This window comes from Lycium ferocissimum, unplaced genomic scaffold, assembly GCF_029784015.1.
Source record: "Lycium ferocissimum isolate CSIRO_LF1 unplaced genomic scaffold, AGI_CSIRO_Lferr_CH_V1 ctg7652, whole genome shotgun sequence".
NCBI classification, from domain to species: domain Eukaryota; kingdom Viridiplantae; phylum Streptophyta; class Magnoliopsida; order Solanales; family Solanaceae; genus Lycium; species Lycium ferocissimum.
This window is the reverse complement of record NW_026726885.1, coordinates 5,053-22,735: the sequence shown is the minus strand read 5'-3', so window position 1 is coordinate 22,735 and position 17,683 is coordinate 5,053. Positions and strand designations below refer to the sequence as shown.

The following is a 17,683-nucleotide window of genomic DNA, read 5'->3' as shown; positions in this document are numbered from 1 at the left end:
TAACTCAAATTTCATTTATTAGATATTCCAACTTCATGCTAAAGCCCTAAGCAGTCGTTTTCCTCCTCTCCTCATCCTCCCACATCAAGATAAGATCACTCTAATGATTCCTAAGTAATTCTAACATTAATTCATGATTAGTAACATGATTCTTCAACCAAAACATTGGATTTCCAAGGTAAATCCTTCTCAAGAGATTCAAAGCTAGAGTTTTGGTGTTCTTCGTCAGAGAAGCAGTTCGGTTCGTTGGATTGGAGCGATTACAGATATGTAGGGTTTCTATCTACGTGTGGGAATATCATTGTTCTTCCCCACGCCACGTTCTTCCACGATTATATGAAATTTCACTAAAATTAGAATTTCCATCCATGTTCATGATAACCCTAAGTACATGTACAATGATATACCATGTTGAACTTGGCTTAATAATTTCTTGAGCTATTAATACAATTTAGATATGTCTTCAATTTTTGTCAACAAATAACAGTACTTAATCTTCAATATTTATCTACTTATAAGAGCACTTAAGGCCATAATAATTAAATTACTATGTTAAATAGCAACAAACTATTTCTTATACGTCTAGTTGGGTTGGGAACTTGCTCCTTCATAAAGAACTTGAACTCGCAAGTAAAGGCCTTTTTTGCCTTTTCCTTTCACAAATTCGCAAATGCACCTGTCATCTTTCTCCACAAGGTTCATTCTGCATAAACTGCGCCATCCTCCGCGTAGCCATATTCTACCATCCTTCCAATTTTTGAGTTTTGTCTCAAATTCTCTGCCCTTAGAGTCACGAATGTTCATTGTTGGAGGGATTTCAAGTTTGTTGTCTCTCACCACATCAATAGGAACATACTGCAATTAGGAAAAAAGGACTTGTTAAATGAGAATTCGGTAAGATTGAACTATAAAATAATTCCCAAAAGATTTTTACTTACCACCTGGTTTTTCCTTTTTTGTCGTATTTTCATTACAAAGTAAGGATTTTTTGGCTGAGTTGCACGTCCACTTTTGAATATATCTGCACCATATTGGTCCCTCACCTTGCAAACAGTGGCCCTTTTGCATCCAGCTGAATCAAGAAAGTTAACTGGTAAGGTTCACAAACACAAATCTCATGGAAACTCAGAGATACTCCATCCGTTTCATTTTACATGGGAGCTTTTTATTGAACATGGACTTTAATAAAGATAGAAGACTTGTTCTTTTCCACATATCAGAAGGATTGGGAAAACGAGACTTAACTTTATTCTTCTCTACAATTCTAAAAAGCGCCCTTAGGCTCGTTTGTCCCCGAACTTTAATTTAAACCCCTTAGAAATTGAGGTCTTAAACATTTCAAGATATTTCTATAACTACAACAGCATGTCCAAATGTAAAAAGATGTCATTTTTTCAGTAACTTACTTACAAGAAAAAACATATATAGATCTTTAATTTGTGTCTACCTTTTGAATGTGGCACCTCTTTCTTGGATACGCCAGCCCTTGCATTCTCTTCTGCCTCTTCCTCCTCCTCCTCGGTTTCCTCCTCATCTTCCTCCTCTTCATCATCATCTTCCTCTTCCACGTGTATGCGTTTTGAATGTGGGGCTCTTTCAGTCTCATCTTTCTCTTCCTCTTCAATTTCTTCCTCCTCTTCTTCTTCATATTCCTCATATTCGTCATCATCATCTTCTTTTTCTTCCACACGTCTACCTTTTGAATGTGGCTCCTTTTTCTTACATGTAATTTTTTCTCTTTCATTTTCTTCTTCCTCCTCGATTCCTTCGTCTTCTTCTTCTTTTTCTTTTAAACCTCTAGCTTCTTCCTTTTCACAACAAGTGTGTCCAAGTAATTTGAAGTCAAATACTCCATTTCCATCATAGTCAAAAATCAAAAAGTCTCCATACTCTAATGTACTCTCCTCAATGAATTTCTCCCATCCATATTGAAAATAAAAATCTTTTCCTATTTTGGCTAATCCTATATGCCACATATTACCGAACCGATCCCTAAGAGAAACCTTCATAGGTAACTCTCCATCCATGTAATCTGTATAAGCTATGGGGATTTTCTGTGGAAAGAAAAAGCTCCATTTTAAAGAAAATAAAGAACAGTATTAATTTCTTTAAATCAGATTTCCATATCATAAAAACAACCTCTATCGGATGAAAAAATATTTCAAATAAACTCAAAGATTGAGACTTTTGAGGATATAATAAAAAAAAATATAACCATTTCAGAAACTAGATCTAAAAAAAATGTGAGGGATTCTCATAGTTTTACTGCATAGTTACTTCCTTTAACACATATAATATTGTCATTTGCAAATGCAATATACAATTTATGTCATCTACTGACTGAATTCTACATAAATACTAGTATACAATTAGTAGATTTAACATAAATTAATTACTAATATAAAATTTACTTGTATCTCGACAAAGGATTTTTCCTCTTTTTACATCTCCTACCCCTATTGACTGCCCATATCTTCAAAAAACAGTTTTAAAAAAAATTTCAAGCAAAAGAGTCACCAAGAATCATAGATCAAATATCTGAAAATACATTTGAACATAGAAAAAGGATGATGAGAGGAAAAGTACACTTAAAAAAATGTATCTTAGTTTTGAAGATATAAATCTACCAAGGCCTTCTCCTTCCTTTACTTCCCTTTCTCACCTCCACTGCCCACATCTCCAAAAAGAAAAAAATCAAGGAAAAAATATTACAAGAAATTAAATACCATGAAGACTTAAAAAAGGAAAAAATAATGAGGATGAGGGGAAGTAAACTTAAAAATGTATTTAAAGGAAATCTAAGTTTTGCAGATCTATATCTCACACTCTTTACTTAACCTTCCCATACCCACTTCATCTCTAAAAAAGGGAAAAAATCAGGAAACAAAATACATGAGGATGAGGAAGTATACTTACCAGCCGCTTTGAGCTCCTTTCAGGGGAGAAAAACTTGAAGAAGCCCTTTTCCATCTTCTCTTGAGTAGCTTGATCTTGAATCTTCGTATTTGAGTTTGGATTTTAATTATTTACCACCAAGTAACTTGATATTGAACGCCTTGATATTTGTCGTCGTTCCTAATTTTTAACTTGAACTTGATTGGTTGAATGATAGAACTTGTAGCTTGTATAAAAATATGATGTGTTTGATCGACGAGCTCTCTTCTTGCGTCTTGTTCTTAATTCCTCTCCCGTAATGAGTTATGAGAATTCCTATTTATAGTTGTAGGGGTGGTGTTATGTACGATTTGATTGGTCGGTTTGAACTGACCAATCACATTCATCTGGTGACAAGCTCCCCACCAATCACATTCATTTGGTGACAAGCTCTAATTTGATTGGCCAGAGCATGTCATCCGCAAACTTGGCATGACTTTATTGGCTCATTAATTTTACTTGGATTGCCACCTCATTTGACACGTGGCATGATATTGGATTTTAATATGTGGTTGGACCTTGGGCTATTAAAGTGGGCTCCTCATTTGGAGGCCAATGCATTTAAAATTGGGAAATTGACATGTAGGTACAAGTCCTATATAAAATTGGCATCTTTTTAACACAAAACATATTTAGCAAAAGTAGGCTAAAAAATAATGGTATTATGTAGCCAATTTTGTATTCAGCCCCTAAAATCATGCTAAGCACAATATTCTTTCTCCTAAAATCATGCTTAACATAACATTCCCCCCTAGAATCATGCTAATTAGTCATACTTAAAATTAATATAAACGTAATAATACGGAGCATAATCTAAAGCAGGACAACCTTCTTTTATGTTATATCAATACAGTATACATTGTGTGATATATATCACATGATTTAGATGTATTCCTAAATACATAAATCAGTACTCGTTTATACGTTACATTGTATACATTTTTATCATTTGTATGCATAACTGCAGATGATCATTGGCATCGATTCTTGTATACATGGTACTTCATAATATATATAAGAATATATATTTTTTAATTCTCAAAATATATTGAATGTATACATGATACTTCACAATACATATGTCACGATCCAAAATCGTTTAGTCGTGCGGGAACCTACCATTTCCCACCTTGGTAAGCCAACCCTTCCCTTACCCAATATACAATCTATCAATGCGAAAGAACAATGTAAATAATAATAAATCTCAATATCAATTTTATAGAGAATAAGCGCAGAATACATCTTCTACCCAAGGCATCTGGTTTAAGTCAGCACAAGAGCCTCTTAGTATACAACTTGAATAACTACAAAAATCTCAATATTGCCATACAAGGCTGATAACAAGATAAGGAACACTGTCCGGAAAATAAAAGACAGATATAATAAGAAATGGAATGCGGGCTACAAGTCTGGCAGTAGCTAACCCTAAGTCTCCAGCAACATCTTGTCGGGAACCTCTCGAGGATCATAAATAGAACCTGTCATACACTCTACACCCCGAAAAGAAGTGTAGCAATGTAGCATTAGTACAAACAATAAGTACTGAGTAGGCATCATAGGTCGACAACATTTAGCTAACAAATATAAAGGAAGAGACTGAAGAATAGACATGCTCACAATCAAGTATAAACACCACACGATGATCCAAGAATAACAACTCAAGTACATAAAGATCAAATAGCTGAATCATAGCCTATGGTGAAACACCTAAACACAAGTTTGCCTTCCTCTTTCCAATGATTCCTCAGAATAACCACAAACACCAGTAAGCCAACAATAGTACTCCGTAACCTCAAGTCATAGCCTAGGAGAAAGTCTCTACTCCTCGATTCCATCAATCACCAAGTATGTATTAATCAGGCACACGGTGATCTCAAATAAGCAATCAACCCGGAAGTCAATGTGCACGCGCACCGTACAATACAATAGATAACCACAACCAAAATCAAATGTATTAGTGAATGAAATAGAAATGTACGAGCGATGCAATGCGATACAATGATACACACATACTCCGGGCAGAATACCTCCACGTCTCGACAGTCATGACCCAGGGGGGAACCGCGAAGTCCATGTACCTACTGCGGCGTACAGCCCGATCTAATATAAGTTGTGGAACGTGCAACCCGGCCCAATATATGTTGCGGAACGTGCAACCCGATCCAAATATATGAGGATGAATGCATGCATGATATCAATTCCAACAAGAGTATATCAATGACAATCCCTCAACACATGGACACATATCCCAATATCAAGGTAAATATCCATTCCTTCCTCTTTACAAATCAATAACCAATAACTGAGAGATACGGGTTCCCAGCCATGAATAAGTCACTAAGTATCACACACATGGCAACAAGCCAATAGATCACAACAAGACAACAAGCCATAATCAGTGTCAATACCAAGCTCAGCTCATATCGGAGTATCATGAAAGATGAGAATGAGTACACGGCATAATATCAATGAATGATGACAACATATCAAATCAATCGTGCCACACATGGACACATCTATCGATATCAGTAACAAGTCAAATTATTTCCTCTATCCAAGATAATACCCAATAAGAGAGAGAGACAGCAATTTCACAATCATGATAAGACGACTAAGTATCAAGCATAATATCACACATGTGGAAACAAGCCAATAGATCACAAAAAGGCGACAAGCCCACAATCAAACAACAGTACCAACCTAAGTAAACCATCCCAACTTCATACCCGAAGGCGTAGCATGTTGTCTCCGACAATCACTAACTCTACATATGCAAAAGTCTAACCATAAGGTAAGCTATAACCTACCTGGTAGCTGAGCAGGAGCCACAAACAATCACACATTTGCCTTGCCCTTTCGTAGTTAGAAATAAGGAAGAACAACGTCCATATTGCTATACTTATCTTTCAAATCAAATTCAACTATGGAGAAAGGGAAAAACGGGCCCATAAGGGTAAAACGGGTATTTCCAAAGTGAAATACGCAATTCAACATTCAAGGAGTTGAATCCTACCAAACAATTGCTAAAAATAACACAAGAATGGGTCAATTTCGTTAATCAAGTCAAAACCCCCAATTTGAGTATAAACCCTAACTTTCAAACCTTCAATTTCATCAACATAAATGGAAGATGCAAGACAATTATTTACTAAATCATCAAATTCCATGATTAGATTAAATAATCCACCAGAAAATCCCATTAAGAAAGACTAAAACTCATTTTATGAAATAGGAATCAAAACCCATCTTTCTTCTTAAGTTCTATGAATTTTCTATCATGGATTCATGCTTAAGGAATGTAAAAGAAAGAATTCAAGGTTAGGGAACTTACCCTCACGAGGAATCAGCCAAGAATCTCCTCAATTCGACTCAAAAGTGCTTAGGAACAAAAAGTGAAAGAATGGGAAATAAAAGGGTTTCACTTAGCATTCAATAGGTTCTGGTCCTCGTCATTTCGCTATAGCGAGCCCGCCACAGCGGCCCACCCTCGCTATCGCGCATCCACCACAGCGGATCACCGTCCGCTATGGCGATCCCTCTCAAACGTCACTACCCCACTATAGCGGACCAAGACCCCGTTGTATCGGGGCCGCTATAGAGGATCTGGTGCCGCTATGGCAGACACCCGAAACCAGAATAATCCTGGTTTTTCACTATATCAATTCAGAAATCCAACAATCACCCGAGACCTCCCAGATACAAAATAGACATGTATCCATACATAAAAACACGCTACGGAATCACTCGCGGTCTCGAAATTTCCAATGGTGGCCTATTTGACCGGGTCAACACCCAATGGCCAAACTCAACTTTCCAACCAATAAGGCAAAACGCTCCCAAGTGCCTTGGGAATCGAATTGAACATACCACCAAGTCATAATCGACCATTCGGACCTCTCGAAATCGACGGATTTTCGAAAAAGGTCCGATTACCCAAAAGTCAACTATCGGTGAAACATTTTTCACTTTAAGGCTCTATCTCACAAAAAGTCATAATAAATCTCACCCTGATCATCTCGGGAACCATACCACCCATCCCCGCGGGTCAAAAACGTACTAACAAGGCTTAGGGAAGGGTCAACGAGGGTAAATGGGTCAAAAGTGCAATAACGAAGAATGTATATTTTTTAATTCTTAAAATATATATATTAGAATGTATACATGATACTTTACAATATATATATATATATATATATATATATATATATATATGAATGTATACATGGGATAACTGTTGTTACTTGTTTACTCTATGTATACACTACACTGCGTACATTCTTATATACATAACTGAAGATCTTATTATTTGTATACGTAACTGAAGATGATTTCATTGGCATCGATTCTTGTATACATGGCACTTCATATGAATGGGTTTTATAGTGGGTTTTGCTTAATATGCTTTTAGTGTGCTAGTGATATAAGAACGTGTGTAATCATGTAGATGAATTGAACTAAATTTCCTTTTGTGTAATATATGTCTCAACAAAATGGAACTCACTCTTTCCTTTCAGTGAACAAAGGAAGAGAACTTGATAGATAACCCCTTTTTCTTCAGTTTACATTATGCATTAACAAAAACTACTATATTTCTAAACAAAGAAAAAAAGTAGACTATACAATGTGCATTAATTAACAATATACTATTGTCAACTGCTTCCTAATCATATTGCCAACTCAAATCTGCTGCAATAACATCATCAGTGTTATATCCCGTATTTTTGTACATTGGGATATTTTAAGCTAATCGCGATAAGTTTAAGGACAAGACTATTTTGGGATATGAGATAGAGACTTTTAATCCTCGATTTTTATTAATACACGAATTGCTTATAAATTCTAATTGGTATGGAAATATTAGTGGGGATTAGGGATTAATTAACCATGATTAGATTATTAAGTGGGGATTAAGATTAAAAAATTCACTAATTATGCATTAGTGGCCCGTGTGGACCCCACCCATGGCATGGACAAATTTGATTGGCTCAAGCCTTGAGTGGGACACTTGTCACTCATAGAAGCTGCATATATAATGTGAATTTGATGACTAAGAGTTCATTTCTCATCTTCAACAACTTAGAAATATAGAGATAGAGAGAGGATGGCTCTCGGCCATGGCTGAGCTTAAGTGAGCTCACAAATTGTTGATCCAAATCAATTTTTCAAGGTGTTCTAACCAAATTGGAAGGGCAATTGTAACGTGAGGTAGCCATTAGAGCAGCAAGAACAATTATTATTTCAATTCACAAATTCTAGCCAAGTTGAGAAGTCAAGTTGCTAAGGTAAGGGCTGATCATTTTCTACACGTTTTAGTAGGGATTTGGGCTTGTTGTAATTTAGTAAATATGAATTGAGTCTATGAAATTATGTATGTTGATGTTGGAATATTGTTGAAGCCGTAGGGGCTGTTTTATGTGAAATGGTGAACTGATTTTATTTAGTATTTTTAGTTGTTGTTATCATGGATTATGTGATGAGAATGAAGGAATTAAATGGTTAAAGTTGAAGTTGAATTGGTTTTGTGGGCTGTTGTAAGGATTATTGTGATATTAGTGTAGTTTTCATGCCTATGAATAAGTGATGTAGTTGTCGTGTGGTTGCTGTTATATTTTACTAAAATTAGATGAAAAGATTGTATGAAATAATGTGTAAGAATCATATGTGGTTTACTTAGTGTGTTCGTAGGTATTCGCAAGATTTTCGAGCATCGTTTATGTTGTTAGTTAGGGGCTGTTTTGATATGTCGTTGTTGTTCTTGTTGAGCTTGGAAGATTAAGTGTGACTAAAGTTATACATGATGTTATTGTATTGGTTGGGCTGTTAGAAGATCGTTTCGATGAAAACGTTAAGACTATGGGTCATTAAGGATAATTTGAATATGTAGTAGTCGTATGTGGATTGTTATCGAGTGTTGTGAATGTGGGCTGTTTGGAGTGTTGTGCGGGCTATCCGGAGTGTTCTCGAGTCTTGTCTTGAATAGTCTCGAATTAGTACTTGAACGTGTGGTTATTAACGTTGGCTTGGTTGTTATGTAGTTGGTTTGGATATAAGGGAAACGTCGTCTAATTATCTAGAAAGGAGTTACTAACGTTGGAATACGTTTTGAATCTCTCCGTAGCTTAACCATAGTTCTTGACGTCTTAATATAGGTTGAGACACTATTGGGCAGCGTATACGTGTTGTGTTGCGAATAAACGCTAAAGGTATGTGAAGCTATCCCTTCTTTCTTTTGGCATGTCTTAGATATAGGTGATATATGATATGAGCTTTGGGGTAATTCTATTCATAAGTTCCGAGCATGATTCATGATTCTTATTCACTTCTTGATGTTAGAACTCTTAAAGTAGTCGAGCTACTGCCCTCGAGTCTTCTATATGATTGGATAGTAAATGATACATAAAAGTTCCTATTCTTAAAAGGCTCTATAATGACTAATGTCCTTAACTTTCATAAGCTGTCTCGTATTAATTTGATACATATCTATGATCCTGAGACTTTACTTAATATAGTTCATAATGACATTTAGAGAGAACTTAACATGACTATCGTTTTGATACTCGAGTGTTAGTTAGTCTACTTATCTATTGAGTCTCAGATGATGATTTAGTTGCATATGGTTACTCACTACTCTGCTCGTGCATACTGTTGTTACATCTTTCACCGAGTCCCGGGCCGGGTATGTATTCGTGCACAGTTTCACTGCATTGTTCACCGAGTCCCTCACTAGAGGGCCGGTACGTATATATATATATATATATATATATATATATATATATATATGATATATATGATGATGATGATGATGGCACCGAGTCCCATGATGGGCCGGGTATGATATACATGTATATGACAGATTCACCGAGTCCCATAATGGGGCGGGTACGGTATATGATAATGATATGCATGATTTTATTTCATAAGACACAGGTACAGTGATTCCTTGATTATCATACTTGCCTCCTGGATTCTCTACTCCAGTTATGATCTTTCTTATTGTATTTCATGCTTTATATACTCAGTACATATCTCGTACTTGACCCCTTTCTTCGGGGGGGGGGGGGGGCTGCGTTTCATGCCCGCGCAGTACGACATTCGCTTTGGTGATCCGCCAGCTTAGGATTTCTATTTAGCTATCTTGGAGTGCTCCATTGTCCCGGAGCCTAGACTTTTGGTACAGATCCTTTTGATGTATATATATATATATATATGTTTATCCAGGGGTACGGCGGGGCCCTGTCCCGTCATATGTTACTGTTGATACTCTTAGAGGTCTGTAGACATATGTGTGGGTTGTATATAGATGTTGTCCAGCTGTGTTAGTATGACTTATGTTTTGGGACGTTCCCATTCGTATATATATATATATATATATATATATATATATATATATATATATATATATATATATATATATATATATATATATGTTTTGGGTGTGGTGCGGCCTTGTCGGCTTGCGTATATATATGTTGGGGCGTTCCCACACGTTATGACAGCCTTGTCGGCTTGTATTCCATGTTATCTGTGGATAGTTGTAACTCCTCAGGAGACAGGTTGCCTTGATATATACATGTGACAATTCTGAGACGACGTTTGTTTTTATAAATTCCATATTATGTTTAGTGTCAATTGATTATAGCTAACGGTGTGTGTATACGAGTGTCCAGCTCGGGCACTAGTCATGGCCTACGGGGTTGGGTCGTGACAAAAGTGGTATCAGAGCGGTTCATCCTCGGAGTGTCTACAAACCGTGTCTAGTAGAGTCTTGTTTATCGGTGTGTTGTGCACCACATCTATAAACAGGAAGCTACAGGACATTTAGGATGTTATCTTTCCTTCTTACTCTAGATCGTGCGATAGAGCTGTATTATCAGGATAATTCCTCCCTAACGGATTATTATGTTTACAGCGATGCCTCCAAAGAAGCGGCAGTGCCCGGGAAGGGCAAGTCGGTGGAGGAGAGACTAGCCGGACACGGAGAGTTACTAGGGCCCGTGCCCGATCTATGCTCGAGGTTGTGCTCCGGTCGGCCGAGCTCGCTACACCGCCACCACCGAGAGGAGCTTGGAGCGGCGTGGCAGATCAGGGGGCGGCTCCACCGCCGGCTCCCGAGGCTCCGGTGCACGAGCCTCCGGCTCTCGGCCGGGGGCGGAGGATAGGGCTATGAGAGATGCGGTTCGATTCGACCGCAGATTAGTGACGGGGCAAGCTCGCGAGGCATGGGCTTAGGAGGTGACTATGCGGATAGACATGATAATTTAAGGGCTCGTGACTTCTCGACTTGTAACCCCTCAGAGTTCTACGGGTCAAAGCCCGGGGAGGATCCGCAGGAGTTTATTCGGCAGATGCAGCGTACGTTGAGGATAATTAGAGCTTCTGAGACTGAGTCTGTTGAGTTGGCTTCGTATCGGTTGCGCGATGTAGCTGTTAATTGGTATGAGTCCTGGGAGTTGTCTAGGGGTGAGGGTGCTCCTCCAGCGGTATGGGATGAGTTTGTGGAGGCCTTTCTTAGCCACTTTCTACCTCCGGAGATGAGGCGAGCCAGAGTTGATAGATTCCTACATTTGAGGCAGAACGGAAAGAGTGTTCGAGATTATAGCCTTGAGTTTGATTCGTTGACTAGACATGCGCCCACTATTGTAGCTGATATGGCTGATAGGGTGCATCATTATGTGATGGGGCTGGATCGTTACTTGGTTGATAGTTGTATGATAATGGCTTCTCGGTAGGTATGGATATTGCTCGGTACGGGCATATGCACGGGGGTAGAGGATCGACACGGGGACGTCGTCAGATAGAGATTATGATAGAGGCCAAAGATAAGAGGGCTAGATCGGTGGGTGTCCGGTGAGTTTCGAGGCAGGAAGCCTCAGCAGTATAGTAGATATCCTTCTCAGCCAAAGACGGAGTGCACCCCCACAGTTCACTGGTAGGAGATTTGATAGCACAGGATATTCAGGAGCTGGTCAGAGCTCCAGGGCTTCGGGTTCGCAGATGCCCAGGGGTTCGAGTCAGTCGAGGCCACCTTTGCCTCGGTGTTCTCGGTGTGGTAGGCCCCATTCGGGGGAATGCCGTCTTACTACTGGTGCTTGTTTTTCTTGTGGCCGTCAAGGCCATATTATGACGGAGTGTCCATATGGGGGTAATCCAGGTGGTGCAGCTCAGCCTACTGGGTCAGTTGCTGGTTCATCTTCTTCTGTGGCTATGCGCCCCCATGGGGTAGTATTCAGACACCAGCAGGCCGTGGTAGAGGCCATGGCGGAGCTTCCAGTTCTAGCGGTCCTTCGAATAGCATATATGCTTTGGCTAGTAGACAGGATTAGGAGGCATCACCAAATGTGGTTACAGCTATAATATCGATTTTCTCTCGGGACGTATATGTATTGATAGATCCAGGCTCCACCTTATCATATATATCTCCCTTTGTTGCTAGTAGAATCGGAATAAAACCTGAATTGATAGAACCATTTGAGGTAGCTACACCGGTAGGAGACTCTGTTATAGCAAAGCAAGTATATAGAAATTGTTCGGTGGATATATATAGTCGTCATACCTTGGCAGATTTGATAGAGTTAGATATGACTGAGTTTGATGTTATTATGGGTATGGATTGGTTAGCTTCTTGTTATGCTAACGTTGATTGTAGAAACAAGATAGTTCGGTTTCAGTTCCCGGGAGCCAATTATAGAGTGGCTGGGGAATACGGCATCGCCGAGGGGTAAGTTTATTTCATACCTCAAGGCAAGGAAGATTGTTAGAAAGGGTTATATCTATCATCTGGTTCGTGTGCATGACTTGAAAGCAGAAGTACCGACTCTCCAGTCAGTTCCGGTAGTCAATGAATTTCCAGATGTATTCCCAGATGAACTTCTAAGTCTTCCTCCTGAGCGGGAGATAGAGTTCACTATAGATGTGTTGCCAGATACTCAGCCCATATCTATTCCTCCTTACAGAATGGCACCTACAGAACTGAAGGAATTAAAGGAGCAGCTGAGGGATTTTCTAGAGAAGGGCTTCATTAGGCCCAGCACATCACCTTGGGGAGCACCGGTACTGTTCGTGAGAAAGAAAGATGGGTCGCTGCGGATGTGTATTGATTATAGGCAGTTGAACAAGGTGACAATAAAGAATAGATATCCCCTCCCCAGATTGATGATTTATTTGACCGATTGCGGGGGTGCTAAGTGTTTCTCGAAGATAAACTTGCGGTCGGGTTACATCAAAGTGCGGGTAAGAGAGACGATATTCCAAAGATCGCATTCAGACCCGATACGGCACTATGAGTTTAGGGTGATGTCTTTTGGGCGACCAATGCTCCAAAGTTGTTTATGGATCTAATGAACTGAGTATTCAAGCCGTTCCTAGATATGTTCGTGATTGTATTTATTGATGATATTCTGGTCTATTCACGATCAGAGGAGGAGCATGCGGATCATCTGAGGACGGTACTTGGGGTGCTCCAGCACCAGAAATTGTATGCTAAGTTCTCTAAATATGAATTCTGGTTGACTTCAGTAGCATTCTTGGGGCATATTATTGGAGCTGACGGTATTCAGGTAAATACACAGAAGATTGAGGCCGTAAAGACTTGACCTAGACCTCGACACCTACTGAGGTACGTAGTTTTCTGGGGCTAGCAGGATATTACAGGAGATTTGTGGAGAAGTTTGCTTCGATTTCAGCGCCTTTAACAAGGCTAACTCAGAAGGCAAGTTCCAAGGACCGATGCTTGTGAACGAAGCTTCCGCTGTCGAAAGATAAGTTGACTACAGCTCCCGTTCTAACTCTTCTTGAGGGACCAGATGGCTATGTCATTTATTGTGATGCTTCCGGTGTTGGCCTAGGTTGTGCATTGATGCAGCATGGTAGAGTTATAGTCTACGCCTCCCGGCAACTCAAAAAGCACGAAAGGAATTGTCCTACTATGATCTGGAATTAGCAGCGGTGATTCATGCTTTGAAGATATGGAGGCATTATTTATATGGCGTGCATGTTGATATTTACACGGATCACAAAAGTCTCCAATATATCTTTAAGCAGAAGGAGCTGAATTTACGGCAGAGGAGATGGCTAGAATTGCTGAAGGATTATGATGTTGATATTCTATACCATCCAGGGAAAGCAAACGTTGTAGCAGATGCACTTAGCCGTAAGTCTATGGGTAGTTTGACGGACGTGCAACCAGAAAGGAAGGAAATAGTCCGTGAGATTTATCAGCTAGCTAGTCTTGGAGTCCGTTTGGCTGATTCTGGAGATAGTGGGGTTTCTGTTCGAGAAGTTGTTGAATCCTCTATCATGGAAAAGGCAAAGCGACGTCAGTACGAGGACCCTATTCTGGCACAGTATAGAGATACAGCCCTTAAGAAGGAGGAAACCCCATTCGAGATTACACCTGACGGAGTGCTACGATATAGGGGTAGATTATGTGTACCTGAGGTTGCAGGGCTGCGACAACAGGTTATGGGAGAGGCACATTATGCCCGTTATTCTGTTCATCCGGGGTCAACAAAGATGTATCATGACCTCAGATGTTTGTACTGGTGGGATGGCATGAAGAGGGACATAGCAGTTTTGTCGGAAAGCGTCCGAATTGCGAACAGGTTAAGATCGAGCATCAGAAGCCTGGTGGATTATTACAGGAGATGGAGATCCCGACTTAGAAGTAGGAAGCAATTAATATGGAATTCATTACATGTGTTTACCCCGCACCCCGACTAAAGTATGATTCCATATGGGTTATCGTAGAGAGGTTGACAAAATCAGCCCATTTTCTTCTAGTAAACGACTACTTATTCAAATTTCGAGGACTATGCAAAGTTATATATCAAGGAGATAGTAAGACTTTACTTTTTCCCACATCTATTATATTGTGCGTGAGGTGCTCGGGAATACAGTAACTTCCGAGATCATTCCAGAAGGATTGGGGATAGTGTGAGTCTTAGCACGCATTTCACCCTCGCATCGACGGACAAAGCCGAGCGTACTATTCACGCAAGGAGATATATATACGCGGGCCTGTTTTATTGACTTCGGGTAGTCGGGACGATCATTTGCCACTTATCGAGTTTGCCTATAATAATAGCTACCATTCTAGCATCCAGATGGCACCGTACGAGGCTCGTATGCAGAAAAGTGTGTCACCTATTGGCTGGTTTGATGTTGGAGACACTAAATTAATTGGCCCGTATATGATTCAATGAAGCCATTGATAAGGTGAAACTTATCAAAAGGTTATTACAAGGAAAGTCTCGGGGTCGACGTGTCATATGCAGATAATCGACGTCGACACTTAGAGTTCCATTGTCGTGATTGGGTATTCTTGAAGGTGTCACCCATGAAGGGTGTAATGAGATTCGGCAAGAAAGGGAAGCTTAGCCCGAGGTATATTATTGGGCCTTATCAGATTATTCGTAAGGTAGGCAAGGTTGCCTATGAGTTAGACCTACCATCCGATTTGAAAGCAACACCCATAGCTCACGTATCTATGCTTCGCAAATGTATCAAGTGATCCTTCCAGTGTTCCCCGTGGATGATGTCCGATCGTAATCTGATAAGTTATCCACGAGAAGAACCCTGTAGCTATACTGGATCGTCAGGTAAGAAAGTTGCGTACTAAAGATGTGGCTTCCATTAAAGTGTTGTGGCGAAACAATAACAGAGAAGAGATGACCTGGGAAGCCGAGGAGGAGATGAAGGATAAGTATCCTTACTTGTTCCCTATACCTACAGGTAATCTAAACTCCTAATATGATTATATTGATTGATAAGTGAACTATATGTGATAGCTATAAAAGAGACTCCCCCGAAGTCCTTATAAGACCTTTCAAGACTAGTTTAACATTCGAGGACGAATGTTCTAAAGGGGGGAAGGATGTTATATCCCGTATTTTTGTACATTGGGATATTTTAAGCTAATCGCGATAAGTTTAAGGACAAGACTATTTTGGGATATGAGATAGAGACTTTTAATCTCCGATTTTTATTAATACACGAATTGCTTATAAATTTTAATTGGTATGGAAATATTAGTAGAGATTAGGGATCAATTAACCATGATTAGATTATTAAGTGGAGATTAAGATTAAATATTCACTAATTATGCATTAGTGGGCAGTGTGACCCCATTCCCATGGCATGGCCAAATTTGATTGGCTCAAGCCTTGAGTGGGACACTGTCCCTCATCCTAGCACATATATAATGTGAATTTGATGACTAATGAACTCATTTTCATCATCTTCAACACTTAAAATTATAGAGATAGAAAGAGGCCATCTCGGCCATGGATGAGCTTTTAACTTGAGCTCACAAATTGTTGATCCAAATAATTTTTCAAGGTGTTCTAACCAAAGTGGAAGGTGCATAGCAACGTGAATTGATCCATTAGAGCAAGAAGAACAATTATTAATTTCAATTCACAAATTCTAGCAAATTAAGAGAGTCAATTTGTTAAGGTAAGGGTTGATCATTTTCTACATGTTTTAGAATGAGTTTGGACGTGTTGTTAATGTGTAAATGTGAATTGGATGTATGAAATTATGTATGTTGATGTTGTAATGTTGTTGAAACCGTAGGGGCTGTTTTATGTAAAGATGGTGAATTGATTGTGATTAGTATTTTGGTTGTTGTTGTTATGGATTTGATGATGAGAATGGAGGCATTTAATGGTTAAAGTTGAAGTTAAATTTGTTTGTGGGCTGTTGTAAGGATTATTGTGATATTAGTGTAGTTTTCATGCCTATGAATAAGTGATGTAGTTGTCGTGTGGTTGCTGTTATATTTCACTAAATTAGATGGAAAGATTGTATAAAATAATGTGTAAGAATCGTATGTGGTTTACTTGGTGTGTTCGTAGGTATTCGCAAGATTTTCGAGCATCGTTTATGTTGTTAGTTAGGGGCTATTTTGATATGTCGTTGTTGTTCTTGTTGAGCTTGGAAGATTAAATGTGACTAAAGTTATCCATGATGTTATTGTATTGGTTGGGCTGTTAGAAGATCGTTTCGATGAAAACGTTAAGACTATGGGTCATTAAGGATAATTTGAATATGTAGTAGTCGTATGTGGATTGTTATCGAATGTTGTGAATGTGGGCTGTTTGGAATGTTGTGTGGGCTGTCCGGAGTGTTCTCGAGTCTTGTCTTGAATAGTCTCGGATTAGTACTTGAACGTGTGGTTATTGATGTTGGCTTGGTTGTTATGTAGTTGGTTTGAATATAAGGGAAACGTCGTCTAATTATCTAGAAAGGAGTTACTAACGTTGGAATACGTTTTGAATCTCTCCGTAGCTTAACCATAGTTCTTGACGTCTTAATATAGGTTAAGACACCTCGGGCAGCGTATACGTGTTGTGTTGCGAATAAACGCTAAAGGTATGTAAAGTTATCCCTTCTTTCTTTTGGCATGTCTTAGATATAAGTGACGTATGATATGAGACTTGGGGTAATTCTATTCACAAGTTCCGAGCATGATTTATGATTCTTATTCACTTCTTGATGTTAGAACTCTTAGAGTAGTTGAGTTACTGCCCTCGAGTTTTCTATATGATCGGATAGTAAATGATACATAAAAGTTCATATTCTTGAAAGACTCTATAATGATTAATGTCCTTAACTTTCATAAGCTGTCTCGTATTAATTTGATACATGTCTATGATCCCTGAGACTTTATTTGATATAGTTCATAATGACATTCAAAGAGTACTGAACATGACTATCGCCCTGATACTCGAGTGTTAATTAGCCTACTTAT

General features: G+C 39.0%; 1 protein-coding gene across 1 annotated transcript; it reads right to left on the bottom strand.

Moving 5' to 3' along the window:
- Positions 1-417: 417 nt before the first annotated feature.
- LOC132045692 (B3 domain-containing protein At5g60140-like) lies at positions 418-3,197 on the bottom strand. Its single transcript, XM_059436261.1, has 4 exons — positions 2,917-3,197; positions 1,448-2,054; positions 939-1,072; positions 418-855 (listed from the first exon to the last, which is right to left on the bottom strand). The coding sequence occupies exons 1-4, from the start codon at positions 2,968-2,970 to the stop codon at positions 583-585; spliced, it is 1,068 nt and encodes a 355-aa protein (XP_059292244.1). The 5' UTR covers positions 2,971-3,197; the 3' UTR covers positions 418-582.
- Between the last annotated feature and the right edge of the window lie 14,486 nt (positions 3,198-17,683).